At 36.5% G+C, this 21,473-nt stretch overlaps 1 protein-coding gene across 1 annotated transcript; it reads left to right on the top strand.

The window, feature by feature from the left end:
- On the top strand, positions 14,767-18,026 carry LOC109210502. Its single transcript, XM_019373958.1, has 2 exons — positions 14,767-15,639; positions 17,360-18,026. Exons 1-2 carry the CDS (start codon positions 14,935-14,937, stop codon positions 17,519-17,521), a joined length of 867 nt encoding a protein of 288 aa, XP_019229503.1. The 5' UTR covers positions 14,767-14,934; the 3' UTR covers positions 17,522-18,026.

Below are 21,473 nucleotides of genomic sequence, written 5' to 3'. Positions count from 1 at the left end.
ATTTTCAGATCCTTTAATAAGCATGGACGCCCTTTGTTACTTTAAGAATGACCTTCAAATGGTGTAAAACAGGCCCTCGGCTATTCATATATTAGATTGAACTTTGTTAAGTGCTTAGATAAAGAATATACATATATAGAGTACCGCTGAGATATCTTTCTGATTGCAAAATCTATCTACTACCAAGACTTATTCTTTCCGTGTTAAAGGTCCATGTCATGGGTGTGAGTTTGCTAGAGCAACAATTATGAATAATCTATAAATTACACTTGTTCCAATAATGACTTCGTGGCTGCATATAAAGATGTCGCAGGCTGTAACTGAAACAACACCCATGCTGCTCTGTTTCCAAATTAGTATACCCTGTGTGTCTCAAAATAGAAAAGGAATCAACTAGTCACGAAGTCATTATGACCAATCCATCCATTGTCAGTGACGGTAGCCATTTGGTTGATGCATAAGTAAAGATGTTTGGTAACCTATGTTTTAGAGAAAAATGACGCCCCAAGTATCCTGCAAGAACTAAATTCTCCTTCCATTCAAAATGTTTTATGAGTCTTTTTGTTTGGTGTAAGAATTAGCAAAATGCCCCTTATCCAAACTTAAAAGAAATTAACACCTCGTCCAACTCTGTTACAAGCAAGTATAAAACAAAAAAAAAAATAGAATCCTACCAGCCAGCGTTGGACATGAAGCCCCAACTCTAGGCTACATCTGGATCACCTAGGCTTAGTGAAAGTATTACAGTTAAAACACCGACCCTTTTTGAACTTCTACTGATACACAACTAAGGATACCAGTTCAGATAGATATTTTGCTCGCTAGCTTTGGTTTCCCATAACATCTGGAGAAGATATGCTGTATAACTTGCCTAACAACCATCTCACTACTTCGTTTTTTGCCTTGAAACACCATACTATTTCTATGTTTCCACACGGAGTACAAACATCCTGCAATAGTCACTCTGTATATGACAACTTTAAGACTTCTCCTTTCATATGTACTGCAATAGCACACAGAGGACACACCTGGTTGTCAATAACTCCCTTTGATCAACTTCTCCTTTGTATTCAGTTCCCTATTTGCTGCCAGGTTTAAGATGGACAACCGTTTAGGTTGTCCTTGGTTATTATATATCAATTTTCTCCAAGCCACTTTGGTATAGGAACCCCTCATTTGATGATACATTCTTCTGATTGAGAAAGTTTTCATTTGCTAAGCATAGTAACCCCAACATCTTCCACAGCTTTCCTTACTTGAATTATCTTCTTGCGCATCCAAGAATACTGGCTAGGATTGATTTCCCAAATGTTTTTGCAGCTTGTTATTATCAAGGATTGTGCTTAAGAAATGCATTTCATCACATCTTATTGTGTCTTGAAAATGGATATAATGTCTTGTTATCTATATATCTTTGCAATGTCCTTTAGTTCAGACTGCGTATTTGTTTTTTATCGAATTACTCTAGCTTCAAGAATTCCAATTCACTTTTATATTTGTCTTATCAGGGAACGTGTTCGGAGTTCACACCCTTTTAGGCTTTGCATAATTTGATAAATTTTTCAAGTTTATTTACTCTGTCTCTTTCTTGTCAAGTTTGGTTTAAGTAATCTTTAACTGAAACTTTAGATGGATGATTTCATAGCAATTATATTAGTTTTTTATTTATAATTGTGTAATTTTAATATATAAACTAACTTATATTCCATTTAGCTTTAGAACAGTTAAATTGACGCTCAGAGAACGAAAAAGTTATAAACAAATTGGTAAAAATAGAATATAGAAACAAATTGGTTAATAAATTTATGTTTGATAGTTTTAATTGTTAAAATAATATCTTGGAGCTATGGAATTACCTACTAATAGGACAGTTATTTTATTTTAAACTACCTTTTTGATTAATACCTCCTTTTTACTAACGAATTTTTAGCTCTTGCAGTAACTATAGAAAAGAAAGGAATATCTTGAACGCCATGGACAATCGTAAAAATAAAAGATGGATGTATTGTGATAGAGTTAGCAAAGAATATTTGGACGGAGTAGAGGATTTTTTAAATCATGCTTTTTCTGAAAAAGAAGGTGGAGATCTTCCAAGCTTCCATGTTTGTGCTCATCTGTGATATCCTTTCCTGGGAATGAGCACAATGTGCTAATACCACCCATAGAATTTCAATCACAAGACGAGTCATGGTGACAGTATCGTTCCCTGCTATTTTTCCTCTGTTGCACCAGTTCTATATCTCATGTGATGTTGCATTTTTCATGACTAATGCATATGTTTTCCAGCAGCACTTTGATGTTATCCTTGTATGATCCTCCATATAGATTATAAGAGTATAGAAGATAATTGTGTATTGCCTCCTCAACCCATATATTGGTCTCGTTTTTGATTGCCTCAGAGACAGGACTGCCATAGTGTTATACTTAATAAATTTGTGCAGTCTTCTGTTATTATTGCCAAGTCGAATGTCCCAACCTTGTAGCTCTAACAAATAGCTATTGTTGTGTATTTTAGGAACTGATGTAAGGTGGACAAACTCCACCTCCAGCTTGTGGCAAAGAAAAGTGCGTCATTTTCAGCATAGCTCTTCACTAATTCCTTGGTCTTTTTTACTTTCCCAGTCAGTAACACTTTGAATTAGAACCATATGACCAACACTAAAGGCTTGGTTTAGACTCGTATCTTGTTTAATGAACACATATTAGAGTGTGCACACACACGTGAACAACGCATGATTCCATGTTATTTCATTTCTGAAGTATATGGCAGTTAACATTTCCATTGACATGTTCTAATTACTGCTAATGATTATTGAGATCATTATTCTGCATAACATATTATCCTTGAAGTTATTTGCGGATAACATGTAAAGGAGAAAATGACCAAAATGGTCCTTAATGTATAAGGGATGGATTATTTGGTCCTTAATGTATACCACTTAACAGATATGGTCTTCCATGTATACAAAAAGTTGACACATGTAGTCTCCAGCCCTAAAACTAACAGTACACCTCAAATTTCCAGTTAAGTTTAACCACAAATGTCATATGCATCTCGTGTGAGGTGCTATAAACACAACCAGAACATAAAAGAAAGCTTCGTCTTGCTCATCTGAGTCGGTGACACCTATGTATGCTTCAGGCATCAAACCTTTTGCCGGAGAAAGTGATTTAGCAAGGATATCAGGGAGTGTGTTGAGTGAGATCTGATAGGATTTAAAGTCTCAGTTAACACGACTTTGTTATCGAATTGACTATGTTTCCATATCCTTCCTCTATTCCTCATGTCCAAAACTTTTAATCCATCTTAGGAACTTGCATTGAGCACAATTTGTCAACACTGAGTCTATAATTTCCTTCATCAGTGATTGATTCGTATTTACAACAACAACGAACATTGAGCCTATAATTTCCTTCATCAGTGATTGATTCATATTTACAACAACAACAAACACTGAGTCTGTAATTTCCTTCATCAGTGATTGATTCGTATTTAACTATGTAAATCTTCAATCACTCTTTCGCATAGCCACAAGAATTTGTGCACTCTGCTTTGAGTTTAAGAAGTGAAGAGATAGAAGAGACTTTGTAAATAAACAGCATATCCCAAGTGTTTCATACAAGGTACTCCCTCTTCAAAAGCCTACTTAGTACCCTCGTAGAACTGTAGAAGAGCGTATGAAATTTTTCCTAAAATTGATGTGCTTCATAATGTCAGTAATGGCCATGGCCACTTTACACTTGTCATATTATTATGAAACGAACCACCTTAAGCATCTTAGTGGAATGAACTAACTCACGAACAACTCTTGCAGAATCCTTTGAGATCCTAATAGACATTAGATAATTCTTCCAAGTTGGAATATTGATGGCATCTTGAGCTTCTGCCTTTGATCTTCCAGCAACAACCGGACAAAACAACTTTCTCCAATTGATCCTTTAGGGATACCAATAGAGTGAGGGCCTGCAACAATGTGTCCAAATCAAGCAGGAAGGTTTGCTCCAGCGTTTTGCGTTTATGGCATCTCATGTGAGAAGCACATGACATTTGTGATTAAATTTAACTGAAAATTTGAGCTATACTGTTAGTTTTAGGGTTGAAGACTACATGTGTCAACTTTTTGTATACATGGAGGACCATATCTGTTAAGTGGTATACAGAAAGGACCAAAATAATCCACCCCTTATATATTACGGACCATTTTGGTCATTTTCTCGCATGTAAATTCTTGAAAATCGGTTGACTGCTTTTCTTCTTTTTCCCATTGCTGACTTTGATGTCTTTGGTAGAAAAGGAGAATATCTGAAATATCATGCATGCATCAAGCTGTTTAACTTCAATTCTAAATGATGTTAGGAGAGTTACCTTGAGAATACCAGCAGTAGATAGAATCTGTTGCCCGTGGCAGATTGATGCAACTGGATTTCTGGACTCCATAAATTCCTTTACCAACTTAATAACAGCATCATCCAGGGCAAGATATTTCGGAGCTCGACCTCCAGGAATTACAAGTCCATTATAGCTTGAAGCGTCCATACTTCCGAAATTGGCATTTATGGTAAAATCATGACCTGGCCATTTCTGCTTGAACGAACAGTTTGAAGCATTTGTCCCAGAAAACTGACCAGAGTGAAAGCCCCTCTCAAACAAAATTCCCCTGGTCATTTCTGCTTTCTCAGTTGACTGCTGGCCAGATTTTTGCTGGAGCAGCTCCATAAGTAATCGCTTTGAGCTGTCATCACTAGCACCAGCTGACATACACATACTTTGATCTTCAGAAGCCCTTTTGACATCAAAATCCCTTCCTTACATCTCACCATTAAGATACAGTTGCTGCATCCGAGTTTCCATCCAATCAACTGGTAACTAACCGTTTCTTTCAGGCCAATGATTTTCAATTGCATCTGCATCTAGAGCATGAAATTGTTTGGAAAACAAAGGATGGTGAGGAGATTGTGCACTAGGTTCCAGTCGAGAACCCAGGCATATGACCAGCTAATTGCATTCTTGAATTAGGATCTTGCATTTCTATACCTTGTGCACGCAATAGAGGATTTAGATGCTGCTGTTGTTATTTGGATATGAGGCTTTCCTCTTCCTTATTGTGGCTGGGGCAATCTACAGATGTTGTCATCTACATATGTTGCTGTCATTTTGTTGCACTTTGCAAAGCATTTGCTTAATTCTTGTTTTCAGTTTTGCTTCTTGATTGAATTCTGGTTTGAATTGAGTGTTGGTTCGACTATCTGTTGCTAAGAAGATTGTTGGATTGAAGAATCAAACTGTTTTTACTAAGCTTCAGTAGGTAGTTGTTGAACTTTGAGTTCTAATCAATTTGATTGAAATGTTCATATTTTAGCTTAGTTGTTTTTGCTTATAGATGTTAGGTGAGGGAGTTGGATACTCTAATAGTGATGGAATGTTAAAGATGTTTTTTCACATTATACTTTATCTTTTGACACAATTATTTTATAATTTCAGGTCATACCGTCTGATGTTGGATAATTTAGCGGGTGAAAGATTTTAAAATGATGAAAAGTTGCGGAAATCATTTGAAGACCATCATTCCTATAGATTAGTTATATAATGACATTAGCTATTTAGTCTAAACAATATATTTTTATGTTTTAAATTATTGTGATATTAATGTTTTTGATTAGTACTTCCTTTTGTTTGTTAAGATTAATGAGATACATTATGTTTTTTTTTGAATTAATATTAATATATTTCATTATTTGAGTCATATTATGTACAAATGTAGTAACTATTATTAATTGTGGCTAAACTATTTATGATTGATGTAAAACAATTATCGTTAAAGATATTGAATTTTAGCGGTAATTTAGTTAAACATATTAGCCATTAGAATGGAAGCTAAAAGGGCAAACTAAGATGTTTTCAGAAGGGATATTATGGCCATTTTAATTGCCACAAAATAATTGCCATTAAAGATGCGAACTTTTAGTGGCAATTATTTTTAATTTAGCGGCTATAAAAAATAGATGCTAAGAAAGTATAATTAGCCGTTTGGATTGGATTTAGTAGCCATTATAATTGCCACAAACAATTGCCCTTAAAGATGCGATTTTTAGCGGCAATTATTTTGAATGTAGCAGCTATAATAATGGACGCTAAAGAAGTATAATTAGCCATTTTGGATTGGATTTAGTAGCCATTATAATTGCCGCAAATAATTGCCGTTAAAGATAATAACTTTTAGCGGCAATAAAATATAACGTTTACCAGCTTTTGCGAGAATAGCCGCTAAAGGCTTTGCCGACCCCAGTTTCAGCGACAAAAGACTAATGGCCGGTAAAAGATATAGCGACTATTCTTATTGCTGCTAAAGCCATTTTATATTGCCGCTAAAGGTCTTATTTGTAGTAGTGTCTGACTATGAAACCCCTTCTTCTCATTATCCTCCGTCTTTTTGGGGTTAGGTGAAAAAAATATCACCCTTGTTCTTTAGGGTTAATATGTATAAATGTCTTTATTGCTTTTGCTACATTTTATACTTTTTGCCCTTTAAATATTTGAGCTTTCACTTGCACTTAAAAATGCTTTAATAAACTGTGACTTCGATATACACGAATTTTTATAAAAGATGGCCCTTTTATACTAATGACATTGATGAAGATGACTTATCATCTTTATATTGGTGCAAATATATGAAACATGAATTAGACATGAAAAGCGAAATAATTTGAAGAAGTTTTATGCTTTAAACTTTCAAATAAATTTCGTACATTATTTTCATAATTGTTCATACAACATATTCATAACTGCTTTCATTGTAGTATATTTAAAAATCCGAGTCTATTTTCCCGCGACTAAACTTATGGCCTTAACCTAGAAGCTCGTGGGAATATCTTGCATTCTTTTTGCGAGTTTGAACTCCTTTGAAAACTTTTCAAGGGTCTCTTCAAGGTTTTGATCTAGGCTGAACTATGCCCTTGGTATACATTTTTCTTCCTTGTGTAACCTTCTATATGCATAGTCCCCCCCAATGTTGGAGCATTGAAGTATGAAATCTCGAACACTGGATCAACTCCTTTCTTTTGGACCTTTCCGTGTAATAGGAAAATATAAATGGGACTCGGAAATAATTTTTTAGATGATGACTGCATAACCTTTTTTCCGTTAGAAAAGTTATATCCTAGACCGAGAATAATTCAGTTTTCCGCGTGTCTTTCGGGTTTTAAATCGTCATTTGGTACGAGCTAGCTTTTCGCCTATCATCTAAAATGGTTAGTAAAATTCAAAAGAACAAAATAAAATCGAACTTGCATGATACCTGACCATGGGTATTTTCCCCGTCTAGAAGTAATACTTCTTCAAATGGACTGCATTCTAGTTTGTTGGTAGGGCCTTGCCATCCATGCTTTCCAATTCGTATGCTCCTTTTCCAGCGACGCCTCTAACCCTATATGGACCTTACCAATTCAAACTCAATTTTCCTGCATTTGCCGCTTTCGTTGACCGGAACACCTTCTTAAGGACGAAGTCCCCAATCTTAAAATACCTCAAATTGAATTTCTTGTTATAATATCGTTTAATCATCTGCTTTTGAGCTGCCATTCGAATTAATGTTTCTCCCCTCCTTTCTTCTAACAAATCCAAATTCGTTCGCAGCTCTTCCTCATTTGCCGCTTCAGTGGCATGCATATACCTTGTACTTGGTTCGCCTATCTCCACCGGAATCAAAGCTTTTGCTTCGTATACAAGTGAAAATGGAGTCTAGCCCGTACTAGTTTTTGTTGTTGTTCGGTAAGCCCATAGCACTCATGGTAATACTTCTAGCCATTTGCCTTTTGATTCTTCCAATATTCTTTAAGTTATTGATTATAACTTTATTCGTCGATTCAGCTTGCCCATTGGCCGCAGGGTGATAAGGTGCGGAAGTAATTCGTTTAATCTGCCAACTTTGGAAGAATTTTGTGACTTTCGCGCCTATGAATTATGGGCCATTGTCACATACAATCTCCTTTGGAACTCCAAATCGGCATATAATATTTCGCCAAATGAAATCCATAACTTCTTTTTCTCGCACCTGTTTAAAAGCACCTGCTTCTACCCATTTTGAGAAATAATCTGTCAAAACTAACAGAAATCGTACCCTTCCTTTAGCTTGAGGCAAGGGCCCTACAATGTCCGTGCCCCATTTCATGAAGGGCCAAGGCGAAATAAGTGAGTGCAGCAGCTCCGCCGGTCGATGCATGTTATTAGCATATCGTTGACATTTATCACACCTGGCTACAAAATTCTCTGCTTCTTCTTCCATTTTTGGCCAATAATATCCTGCCCTTATTAATGTTTTCACCAACAATCTCCCCCCCCCCCCCCCCCCCAGCGTGATTGCCGCAATGCCCTTCATGTACTTTTCTCATTACGTACTCCGTTTGTGATGGTCCAAGGCACCGTGTTAAAGGTCCACCAAACATTTTACGATACAAATTTCCATGAATTAAGCAATACCATGTAGCTTTTAGCCGTAAAATTTAGGATTTCTTCTTATCTTCAGGCAATATGTCATACTGCAAAAAGTTCACAAAGTCGCTTCTCCAATCCCAAGTTAAATTATTAAAATTTGCCTCACTCTTGGTTTGATCGAGTACCGAATGAAACAAATGTATCACAACAACAATTTCTGCATTTGTTACATTCGCGATAGACGGGAGATTTGCCAATGCGTCTGCTTCTGCATTTTCCTCCCTGGGTATCTAAACACGGATTTCAACGACTGGAATTGTCTAAGTAATTCTCGTGCCTTTTCTAGGTATTGCTGTATTTGTGTCTCTCTTGCCACGTAAGTCCCCTACATTTGGTTAACCACCAACTGCGAGTCACTTTTGATCACAATTTGCTCGATACCAAGTTCTCATGCCAATTCTAAACCTGCAATCACAACTTCATACTCTGCCTCATTGTCACTAATTAGATAACATTTTATTGCTTGTCTTATGACTTCACCTGAAGGTGGAATTAGTACAATTCCTAGACCCACTCATTTAACGTTTGAGGACCGTCGGTAAACAGGGTCCAAGTCCCCAGATTAGCTCCGGTAAACACATGTAGTTCCTTTTCTGCTTCAGGAACTAAATTCGTTCTAAAATCCACTACAAAATCTGCTAAAACCTGCGATTTTATTGCAGTTACAGCCTTCTAGGCTAATATATGATATCATACTCACTGAGTTCTATTACCCATTTAGCTAATCTGCCTAATAATCCCTATTTATGCAATATATTCCTCAGGGGGAAAGTGGTTATAACAGAAATAGGATGACATTGGAAATAAGGTCGTAACTTCCTAGATGTCATAATTAATGCTAAAGCAAGGTTTTACAAATGTGGATACCGTGTCTCTGCATCTAGTAAAGATTTACTAACATAATAAATTGGGGATTGTTTACCTTTATTTTCTCGTACCAACATCGCACTTATTGCTACTTCTGACACATCGAGGTAAATGAGCAATCTCTCACCGTCTTTTAGTTTGGCTAACAAAGGTGGATTCGATAGATATGACTTTAGGTCCTTGAGAGCTTGTTGGCACTCATCAGTCTATTCAAACTGATTCTGCTTTTTTAATACTGAAAAAAATTTAGAACTTTTTTCCGACGACTTTGATATAAACCTTCCCAGAGCTGCTATCCTGCATGTTAATCTCTGCACTTCTTTCTTGCTTGTGAGTATATCTCGTATTTCTTCAATAGCTTTGATCTGTGTATGATTTGCTTCAATACCCCTATTAGAAATAAGAAAACCTAAAAACTTACCTAAAGCCACACCAAAAGCCTATTCAGATTTAGCTTCATATTATACTTGCAAAGAATTTTAAAGATGTCTGACAAGTGTTGAAAATGATCTCACGTTTGTGTTGACTTGACTAACATATCGTCTATGTAGACTTCCATGGTTTTTCCTAGATGTTCTTGAAATATTTTTGTCAACAATCTTTGATATGTGGCTCCAACATTGTTCAGGCCAAATGGCATGACTTTATAACAATAAGTCCCCGTGTCTGTGATAAAGGAAGTTTTTTCTTCATCAAGAGAGCCCATTTTTATTTGGTTATATCCTGAGTACGTATCTAAAAATTATAAAAGTTCATGACCTGCGTAAAATTAATTAGTTGGTCTATATGTGGTAAAGGAAATGAATCTTTAGGACAAGCCTTGTTTAGATCAGTATAGTCTACGCAAACTCGCCATTTTACGTTATTTTTTGGAACCACAACGGTATTGGCTAACCAGTCAAGGTATTTTACCACTCGTATTAAACCAATTTTCAAAAGCTTTTGTACCTCATCTTGGATCACTTGATTTTTGAAGGATCCTTACTTCCTTTTCTTTTGCTTGACAGGCGGGTGTAATGCATCTTCATTTAGTTTATGAGTCATCTCCTCCAATGTGTATACTTGTCATATCTGAGTGCGACCAAGCAAAGCAATATGCGTTAGCATGTAAATATTCAATTAACTTACCTTTCATCTTGGGGCTCAAATTTTTTCCGACGTAAACTTTCCTGTCTGGCCAATGGTCAAATAATATTACGGCTTCGAGCTCCTCGGTGGTTGTTTTAATGTTCTCATTTTCCTCAGGCTCATGAATCACATCGGGTCTCGATTCGACATCGGTTCGCCCTAGCGTGTCTTCAGTTGAGACTTTAATAACAACATCTTCAACTGAATTCTGTAATTGTTGTTCTGCATTTGAATTGTTGGCTCATGTGCTTGCAAATACCACCGAGTTGATATTTCATGAAGTTTGCTGGTCTCCGCAGATTTGACGGATTCCTTATTGTGAAGGAAATTTAATGACTTGATGCAAAACGGATGGGACAACATCCATATCATGAATCTATGGCCTTCCCAGAATTATATTACAGGTCATATCCGCGTCTATCACCTGGAACTTTATATCCTTGATGACCCCTTCTGCAAATGTGGTAAGAACAACTTCCCCTTTCGTAACTACGCTTGAATTGTCAAACCTAGACAAGGTTCGTGCTTTTGGTAAGACTTTATCATTAGCTTGCATTTCATTCACCACCCTCAGTAAAATGATATTTACTGAGCTACTTGGATCAATCAAAACTCGTTTTATATTAGTATCATGTACAATCAAAGATATTATCAGTGCATCGTTGTGAGGAATCATCAAGCCGTCCGCTTCTTCATCGTCGAATGTTATACTGTCTCCATCCAAGACTTGGCGAACTCGCTTCCCATGAGTAACAATGACCTTTGACGTCTTTTTTTGCGGCTGTATATGTCACTCCATTAACCTCATCTCCTCCCGTTATGACATTGACTGTTCTTTTTGGTGATGGAGGTTTTGAGGATTCCTATCTGTTCTTCATGTATGATTCTTTTCCTTTATTACTGAACAAATCAGTAAAATAACCTTGCTTTAATAAATGTTTGACCTCTCCTTGCAAAAGCCTGCAATATGTTGTTCTATGGCCCATGATCATTATGAAATTCGCACAAAAAATCTGAGTTTCTTTTGTTCGGATCTGTCCTTATCTCTTTTGGCCATTGCACCTTATCCCCCATACCTCTTAAAATAGCCACTAATTCAGAGGTACTGACATTAAAGCTGTAATCCCCTATCCTTGCTTGCGTATTAGAATCATTATTTTGGGCATCCCGCTCCTTTTTGAATCTAGATGAAGAGCCCACATCTTTTTGCCTTGACCTTGGATCAAATCGTGGATTCTCCCCTTTTGACCGAGAATTTCGTCCCGCAGGTCCCATGTAGTACCTACTTTTACCGGACCTCCTTTCTGATCTGAGCGTCTCGAACCTGATCTTTCTTCGGCCCTTGGAGGTGCGACCTTATCCTCTTCTATTCGCAGCTTCGTACTGTATCTATTGTACACATCGTTCCAAGTTATTGCAGGAATTTCTCGTAAACTTTCCTTCAATCTCCTCGTGGCTTCTGAACTTTTCTCATTCAAGTTGCTCGCGAATGCCATAACCGCCCAATTATCAGGTACTCAAAGCAACATCATCCTTTCCCGCTGGAATCTATCTATAAACTCCCTGATCAATTCTGTACTCCCTTGTTTAACCTTAAAGATGTCTTCCATCATCTTTTCAACCTTTTGAGCTCCCGAATGCGCTTTTATAAATGAATCTGCAAGCTTAGCAAAAAAATCAATAGAAATTTCAGGTAAAAGAGAATACCACGTTAATGCTCCCTTTGTGAGTGTTTCACCAAACTTTTTAACCAAAATCGATTCGATTTCCTGTTTGGTTAAGTTGTTGCCTTTCACGCCAGTAGTGAACGTGGTCACGTGATCTTGAGGGTTAGTTGTTCCATCATATTTGGAATATCAGGCATTTTAAAATTTTTAGGAATTGGTAAATGTGCCGCACTTGGCTTTCAGGGTTGTTGTGAATACTTGTCAATATCCACACCTTTGATCACGGATGGTACGCCAGGTATTTGCTCTATACGATCATTTTGCTCCTTCAACTGTTTTTGCGAATTTAGCACTAAACTTTGTAAATTAGAATTATTTGGTATACTTGACCCTCCTGCACGAGTTTCATTAGGAATTTTTCCATTTCGAGAGTTATCAAGCCCTGAATGTGGGTTCTCCAAAGTTGTCGTGTTAACTGGCGGAGGAGTTTGCGCCGCATTGGGTAATCTTCTGACAAAATCCTGCACTGCACTGTTTACGTGTTCTGCACTCAACTGCTTTAGAGCATCCTGCTATACGGTTTGTTCGTCTCCCTATTGATCATCAACGCGCGAAGCAGACCTTTCAGGTGAACTTTCACAGGATTGCCGAGGGGATCCTGTAGGTGTGTGGTGTGGTGGAGTTCCACCTTGTTGGTTCAGCTGATCGTTCTCGTTAATATTTGACATATTTGGTTGTTAAAAAATGAAGTTTGGAAAGTGAATAGATTATCAGAGTCCCGGCAACGGAACCAGTTTGTTTAACCAAAAATAGAATTCTCGGTCAAAGTCAATATCTAGAAGAAATCGAGTTACTGATAACCAAGATTTACTTCACTTTCCCAATGATTTTAGAAGAAGAAAATAATTGACCGAGAAAATATGAAATGAACTAATAACCACTCCAAAAAATGAAGGCTTAAAACTTGGAGATTAAAGCAAAGAATAACAATACGCATGGATTTCAATAATAATTGATGCTTGCCTTTACAAATGAAATGCCAGCCCTTATATAGTAGCGTACAATTGTAACAATCCCCTTACTTAATTTGGGCTCATTAATGGGATTAATTGTATTGATTGCCTGTTACCACATGTAACCGTAACAGAAATATTTATGACTAGAGATTCCTTGTAAGTGTATCAATTTCCCTTCCTTATTTACTTTAGGTTCGTGTATCTTCCCATCTTTGCAGCCTTTATTCATTCCGCTCCTGTTTCCCTTTTTATAGCTGTCAGGTCCGGTTCTCTCCTCAATATAACCCCATGGCCGTGGATGTTTCTCCGTGCCTTTTCCTGCACTGGTTAATCGTATCATGTCCCGTCAGCTTGCTGACGACCCACGTGTCATGTCTTTTTTCCACCAATACAAAAATCATACTATTTGAGAAAATAGAGATACCACTAGGGGTGTCAATGGTTCGGTTCGGCCGGTTATTTTATGAAATTTGTACCATACCATTTTTTCGGTTATTCTATTATGTATAACCAAAATTAGACTTTTCGAAACCGTCCCAATCATGTCGGTTTCTCTTGGGTATCAGTACAGTTTAGTTAATTTTCGGTATTTTTTAAATATCATGTGAAATTCACCAGTAGAAGTAGAATGCAATAACATATGTTCTTTTATAGGACTTAGCAAACCTCTCTAGACATTTTTACTGTTTAAAGGGTGATGAATTAAAAAAATGAAAGATGGTTAGAGTATAGATCCATCAACTATTCTACAACAACGTAAAAGAAACTAAGCAAAGGCAAAAAATATATAAATCACACGAGTGGAAAGATATTAACCAAGCAGGGATTCAAGAATAAAGTCTATAGAAGATTAAATATTCAAAAAGATAAATTTAAATTATATGAAAGGCCATATTCAATACATTGTAGTTGCTACTCATAATTTTTTTTTTTTTGGTAAGTGGGGAAACCCGCAGCCGCTACAACCTCTAGCACAGCCTCTGCCTTTGGGTGAGCACTTTGTGTGCGCTGGGTAACCCCCTCCCCCCTTGTGTAATAGCCTGCAAACCACATAGGAGATGTAAACCGTAGAAGGCATTGAGGGGGGATTCGATCCCAGATCATCCATATGAATGACCACACGCCAAACCAACTGGGCAACCCCAAACTAGAGTACTTTGTGTCTTGCTAACGAAGATACTTTAACTTAGTTTAAGTAGAAGTAGCATTATAGGTTTTAGGAATTAGTACTCTGAGTTTAATTACTTGTTGGCTTGTAACAGTTTTCATATTCCAAGGCCCAAAGAAAAATTAATGCATTATTATTTTTAAAATTATTATATAAATATATTTTTTACATGTAAAATTTATTCGGTACGATTCAGTATTTTTTCGGTTTATTTTCATAAAATAAAAAACCTACCCTAATTATCGGTGCGATTAAAACTTATATAAAAAAAACTTAAAAATCCGTTCGATGCAGTACGATTCAATCGGTTTTCGAATATCCATTGACACCCCCTAAATACCACTAATGTCCCGAGGAGGCATAAGCATATTCTTGAGAAATGGATATCTTCAAAATCGCTAAATTTGGCAGTAAGCAAGTAGTGCATTCACCACCTCACGTGCCATCACTCAAGTGAAGAGGCAGTGAAGGCTCTAAATTCGACCAATCTATGTTCTCCGTTCTCCACAAAAACACTTTACAAAGCCTCTGGAAACTGCCACCAATCTCATCCTCTGTTTCGATGCTGCCTGAACTCGGATTATTCGGCACTTTTTCATGGAGACTCTCGTAATAAGCTCCGCGTATAGAGCCCTCCCTCTTAACCTTCCTAACTCTAACATCACTTCTTTCAATCTTTCCTCTTTCTGTTTTTTCAGATTCAAAAAACCCAAGAAATTGAAAACATCTTCAGTTATTGTTTCATCCTTAAATCCCCAAAACCCCAATTCACAATGGCAAAATCAGAGCTCATACTTAAAACCCTTTTCACTTCTTCTCCCGATTTTCAAGAAAGTTAAAGACTTTGCAGCAAAGGCCTCAAAGAACAAATGGGTCTCTTTTTTTAAAGGTGGTAGTGGCCCTGAGAATGTTCCAGAGAAGCTTAGCGGAAATCTGTTGCAAAATGGAAGCTTTGGAATGGCTCTTTTGAGTATAACTTCAACAGCAAAGGTGAAAATAAGTCCATTTGTAGCTACATTAGCTGCTAACCCAACGTTTGTTTCGGGGTTTATAGCTTGGTTGGTGGCACAGTCGATGAAAGTCTTTTTGAATTTCTATGTGGAGAGAAAATGGGACTTTAGGATTATGTTTGCATCTGGAGGAATGCCTTCTTCCCACACAGCTTTGTGCACGGCATTGACAACCTCAGTTGCTATTTGTCATGGAGTTGCTGACTCATTATTTCCCGTTTGTTTGGGGTTTAGTTTAATTGTGATGTATGATGCTATTGGTGTTAGACGGCATGCTGGGATGCAAGCAGAGGTAATTAACTACTTCTCATATTGTCTTCTGTATTCTTTTTGCGGTTGTGTTTAATCTTTATGTTTGTTCATACTAGGCAATTGGCTCATTCTTGTGTGTGTAATTTGTGGGAATATGCTCTGTGTGCCTTTTAACTGATTCGATATTGAACCTAGTTAATTCTTAATTCATTGATTTATTCATATACTCTGCACACTTTCGAGATGGTTTCGTTTTGGTATTTAAGGTCTCCTGAGTATTTTATTTGCGTGATATGGTGGGCTGGTACAGGATAGCAAGAATGTAAAGGTGTAATCTTTATCATGAAAGATTTGAAAACAGTGGAGATAATGTGGTTCGACTTACAAGTCCTACGATCATTTTAATTGTAGTAGTGAAATTGATACAGGGTTTATTTATTTTAGGCTAGTAGAAAAACATGAAAGAGGTTTCTGGTACCTGAATCATTTAGGTTGTAAATTGACTAGGTCCTAATAATAACTCTACTTGATGACCATGCTAGGAGTCAGTATTTGCTTATAGTTAAGAGTATATGGAAAATATCATGTGTGGTCCTTCGGTCATTTATTGCCTAGGCATGAATTTAAAATCGTAGAGCAGAAAAGACTGGCGAATTGGAAACCAACACATGTTTATTCTCTTGAATCCCAAAATGGCTTATTAATACATTCCATATGTCAGAAGCTGCTGATTTTGATTCTGTACTCTTAGCTGGGAATCCCCTGACCAGTGACCACATGACTTGATAAGATGTTAACAATATCAGTAGCTATTCTAAATAAATTCAAGCTGTTGGACTTCCATAATGGCCCACTTTTGCTCACGTTGCTCAATCTGCTTTGATTTATTAGAAATTAGTGTTAGTGTTCTGAACATCTAACTCAGATGTTAGGATCATCATCATTTATGCTTTCTGGCTGTGAAATAATCCGTTCTCTTAGGATCATCATCATTTATGCTTTCTGGCTGTGAAATAATCCGTTCTCTATCCGGTCACAAAGGTTATACAGTTGATATTTTAGGTTGACCTGTCAACTGTACAAAAACTCCCAAATTGAACCACCAGTCTATGAATAATCTTTCATTGCTTTTGTTTGTCTCAGGAGTAAATATAAAGTTGATTCTACTTATAAGTTACTCGCATGTCCCATGAGGTTCCTCCGTAATGTTATTACAATGGGAATCAGGAAAATATGCATCGTGTAAGGCTAGCTGTAGAAAGGTTAGCTTCACTAGAATGCTAAATATTTAAAGATTTGGCACTTTAACTGAGCTATTGGTCAACAGACCTTTTAATGATCAGAGTAAAGAACCCTTTAGAAGAGAATAATAACAAGTGAAACTCTGAGGAGTCTCATCCTTGGTGACATTCAACTGCTGCAGGTTTATCCTAGTTTTAGGTGAATGAGACTTCTCTTAGCATCAGATTCCTTCTTCCCATAGTTCCTCGTTTTTTCACTCCATGCTCTTTCTACTGGAGAACCTGTTCTTCTTTGAAAATGAAGAAAGTACATCCGCAGTGCTAAAGTCATGTGGATAAGTTTTCATCTTTTTGCTGTAGATGCTCTGGAGATTTCCTTATCTCTTGTAAAGGAATCTCTTTTCGGTAATTGGTAATTCCTTTGCACAACCACTGGACCATTGTTGTGGAGACTTGCATATATGTCTGATGGGGAATGCTTAGCTTTCTGATTAGTCAAATTTTATTCTGTCTTCTCAGGTTCTCAATCTGATTGTTGAGGACTTATTCCAAGGGCATCCCATCAGTCAAAGAAAGCTAAAAGAACTTCTCGGCCACACCCCATCCCAGGTTTTCGCTGGGGCTTTGCTGGGTATTGTGGTTGCTTGGATGTGTTGTCAGGGTTGTTTAATTGCAATCTGATCAGCTTCCACAGGTACACTTACCAATAATTAGGAATCACTATCTGTTACAACTGTACAAGAAGCACTGGCTTTTCGAGTGATGCTTATATTCATTCTGAAGTAAAAGGAAAAAGCATTCTGCAGCCAATGCAATTCGTTAGGCCTCTGAATTTGTACTCTGGCATATGCTCAAGCTTTTAGGATTTAATGATCTGCTTTTGATTTTGTCCATTACATAGTATTTGATTTTCCCAGGTTAGAAAAGTATGTCAGTATGGAGAGTATGGGACTTATGCCTTTCTAGTCTCCTGGTTTTTTTGTCAGTTTACTTTCATCTGTATTGCTTGTTGTAATCTGACTATGGAGTACATGATGATGAAAAGGATTTGCAGTGATACCAACATGAAAGAGAAAGGATCTTAGGCTAATTCAATCCTTCATTTTGAAACAATAGCCATTTCAGCTCCTTGTTGAATTGGTACAGTATGAGTTACATCAATGTTGGTGGTTCACCACAAACAGAATATTTTATGAGCAACACAAGTACGAGCTTATAAGTGATTTGATTGTGTTATATTTTGATCATAACTAATAAACATTGATAGTATAAAAAAAATTTACACTATAAAGATAAGTTAAAAACCAATTGCAGGTAATTTTTATAGCAACTGTGGGGTGGTAACCTGCAAAACATGGTAAATGTGGTACTTATGAGGATAAGAGATAAAAGGTATTTGTTGGAATAGTGGAGGTGCATGCAAGTTCATCCGGACACCAAAATAACATAAAATAAACTGACTTGTTGCATATATATATATATATATAAGTTAAACTCATATTATTATTCCGTCGGTGCGTTCAACTTAATGACCGTTTAGATTGGGTTGAAAAAAGTGGCTTTTGGCTTGTTTTAAGCAATTTTTAACTTATTTTAAATATTTTTTAACTATGCCAAACACTAAAAAAACGCCTAAAAACTGATTTGACTAGCTTAGAAGTCAAGCCAAACACCCTCTTAGACTCTCTCTTTTCTGATTTTCCATGGACTCAATTTAAAGTATGTTTTAAGTGAGGCATAAAGGTGTATTAACACACTTAAACCCTCTTTTCTGGTTTTCCATGGACTCGATTTAAAGTATGTTTAAAATGAGTCATAAAGGACTAAAGTTGTATTAACTTGCGGTCAGCAATCGCTTCTCTCTTTAATTAAAGTAGTACTAGTAATAATGGGGAAATACTAAATCCATGCCTAGTCGGAAGTTAGGTAGCTCACCAAAAATTTCTCGAAGTATCTCCTGCAGGACTGTGGGACCAGCCAACTAATCACAGTCCACGACACCTTAATCTTAACGTTTTCAAAAATTCTACTTATGAGAGAGGCAAACTCCACACAACAGTTGAATTGTCGAGCAACGATTGTATCAATAAGGAATATGTCAATTGAACTCTTCTTTATTTGACAATAGAAAACCTTAAGTGTGCGATTATCCTCAGAATCTCCACTAATGTTATATTCAAGAGTCAACTAAATCACCCTGAGTACCCTTGAGAGGAATACAAAGTTACAAACCAATCTTTTTTTTTCTGAATTATCGTGTTGTAAGTCTGTTTTTAGCGTAAAAAAAATTGATTCTTTTATGACTGAAAATGTATCAATTTGTTTTCGTTGTTTTAGAGCTTCAAGTCCAGTCGTTCTATTACGAACGAACTAACATCTGCCACCATCTTCACCCACCCCTTCCAAGTTGTAGTACACCCATACAAATAAGTTGCCAAGAAAGGTAGCTCTCTAATTGTTGAGATAATAGGTTTAAACTAAGTAGATGTGTATGTTTTAAAAAAGTTTTTAAGCATGCATATTAGTGTGCATCCGCCACTATGGGACACATTATTATGGACTTGTTAGGTCCTAAAATATAGTATTATTTGATTAGTCCCATTGTCACATTTGACCACGTAATAATCGATGTGCTCACAAAAATAATTCCAAACGGGCTAATATGGCTGAGAGTTAATGTATAAAATAGATTTAAGTTATTTATATTGATAGTGTAAATTATTTTTAATATTGTTAGTATATTTTAATCTATAAAAAAAATGTTTTATAGTGTTTATGAGATTTGTTTACCTCGAAAATACGAGTAACAATTAAATTTGATTTGTGGTTTAAAAATATGTGATTAAATTCAATACCAATTAATATTCAAAAAATATGAAGAAGAAATGGAGGAAATAAGTGAATCAAACCAATGTTACTCAGCGTGGTGACCTCGAGCTTAGTGACCTCGAGATGAACTAAGAGCAATAAAGTAAGAACAATAAATATAAAGGACAATTCTGATGAACAGTAAGAGAGAAAAGGAGGATTGTATATTCTTGCCAATGATTCGATTATCTTACAAATGCTTGGGGTCTTTGTATAGTAGGGGAACCCTAAATAAGGTACATTTCTATTTACAGTAAGAAGTATTATCTGCACAGCTGTCTAACCGCCCAGTACAGAATCGTACAATCCTATTCCGGGATTTGCGCCATGACCTTGGGGATGTGGCAGGAATCTAGCTCATTCTGTTACAAATCCATAACGGTACAATTTTGGGATCGAGCATACTTAACTTCGGTATTCCTCGCACTCCTATCTTCGGGCATTACATTCCGTCCTCAAGCTCGAGTTTAGTTTGTCAACCTCGAACTCGAGCTTACTTGAGCTCGGACCTGAGGTGCTCCCTCGAGCCTGGGAAATCGGGCGTGCCTGATTTCGACCGTATACAAGATTACCAATTATTTCTTACATAATTGCAAGAGGTTATAACTTTTTTAACACTAGGTATTATTTAGCGAAAGAATTACAAGAAAATACACGTGAATTCAAAATCTGTGTTCTTACCACCATTGTTCTAAAAGCTATGGAGTTAAATCTGTGTTCTCACAACCATTGCTTTCACTCTCTCTTTTTCTCACATCTTCTACGTATGCTTCAAGGGGCCATGTATTTTTTGTTTCTCCCCCTGTATCACCTGGTTGCAATGTAAGAAAATTAAAGAGTAGAAGTCCACCATTGAAGGCCATTCAAAGCTTTGCTTTCGAAAATAGAATTTTTTGAGTTTGTTAGTTGTTTGGATTGGGTGTTGTTCCAACTGATTGAAAATATCAAAAGGAGTTTAAAATTTAAATTTGAAGTGATTTGGAGTAGATTTGAGTTAAATTTCAGAAAAGACGCAAGGAAGAAGACGAAGTCAGTTTTTTTGTATAATTATGTATAATCTTGCATAATAGTGTATATGAGTGTATAAACACATCTTATACACCATTATACATTTTTATACACCTTTATACAATCTTCTGTAGTTGAACTTCTTCCACGATTTTCAGTTGCAATTCTTGTTCAAAACCAGTCTAAATCTTCCATTAAATGACTTCAAATTTTGTATACAACCTCTTTATACTATTTCTAACAAGTCTAAATAACACACACTCCAAATTTCTCACAAAATCAAATTTGAAATTTAAGCCCACATATTTAAGCTTGTTAAAAATCTAATTTTTACCATCCAAATGGATTTGGTTCGTTGAACTACTAATTGAGTCGCAGTTACTGATTCGAAAATTAACTTAAAAGCTTGAGTAATTTTTTTTAAAATTAAATAGTAATTTTGAGAACCTATTGGAGTTGGATGTTGAATCCTAACCTATTATTTTTGGGCTAGTCGGTTGTAAATTGACATGTGGGCTATAAAATTGAAAAGTAGGGAGCCAGTTGTTGTCATGTGAAATTTTCCCTTATTTAACCTATAATAATAGAGAAAATCTCACTTTATACCCATTAATTCCAAACTATTTACCCTTTAATACCCAGGCCCAAACTATTTACCACTCCTACCCATGCGACCAAGACTATTTACCCGCTAATTCCAGCCGCAACCTGCAAACAAATGGAATAGTTCCCGCTAACAAGGAATCTTGAAAGAGAA

This window comes from Nicotiana attenuata, chromosome 1 (genome assembly GCF_001879085.1).
Source record: "Nicotiana attenuata strain UT chromosome 1, NIATTr2, whole genome shotgun sequence".
NCBI classification, from domain to species: Eukaryota; Viridiplantae; Streptophyta; class Magnoliopsida; order Solanales; family Solanaceae; genus Nicotiana; species Nicotiana attenuata.
This window is presented reverse-complemented; position numbering and strand designations above follow the sequence as displayed.